This window comes from Myotis brandtii, unplaced genomic scaffold, assembly GCF_000412655.1.
Source record: "Myotis brandtii unplaced genomic scaffold, ASM41265v1 scaffold952, whole genome shotgun sequence".
Lineage (NCBI taxonomy): Eukaryota > Metazoa > Chordata > Mammalia > Chiroptera > Vespertilionidae > Myotis > Myotis brandtii.
Genome location: NW_005371930.1, coordinates 250411 through 250808, shown reverse-complemented (window position 1 = coordinate 250808; position 398 = coordinate 250411). Strand labels below are relative to the sequence as shown.

Here is a 398-nt window from a genome sequence, read left to right as displayed (position 1 = left end):
GTCTCCGTCCCCAGAGCGCGGCGCCAAGCCGGTCACCAGCTTCGTGAAGAACCTGTCTGCCTTGTCCGACTGGCACTCCGTCTACACGTCCGCCATCGCCTTCACCGTGAGTGCTCCTCGCGGACGGGGCGCCCTCCCGGGTCTTCCACGGGACCCCGGTGTGCAGGACAGCGCGGGGACAGCTCAGCCTCAGCTTGCCCACCTGTGAAGTGGGCACGGTGATGCCGCCCGGCGGGGGTGGCTGGGAGGATCAGGGAAGGTGTGTCCCACGGCCGCCTGCGGAGCCTCCTGCGAAGGACCTGCCGTGCTCCGCTCTGCTTCCCGGTGGGCAGAGGAGACGGCAGTGGCCTGGTCTGCCTGTGGAGCCTGGGGTCCCTCCCCTGGGTCCGGGGCCTGGG

The 398-nt window shown here is 70.6% G+C and overlaps 1 protein-coding gene across 1 annotated transcript in view; it reads left to right on the top strand.

Moving 5' to 3' along the window:
• The window catches only part of GRAMD4 (GRAM domain containing 4), a 58453-nt gene that overhangs the window by 49926 nt on the left and 8129 nt on the right, over positions 1-398 (top strand). The window contains exon 6 of the mRNA XM_014533161.1: positions 15-106. Coding sequence (XP_014388647.1) covers positions 15-106 — 92 coding nt within the window. The remainder of the gene's footprint in view (positions 1-14; positions 107-398) is intronic.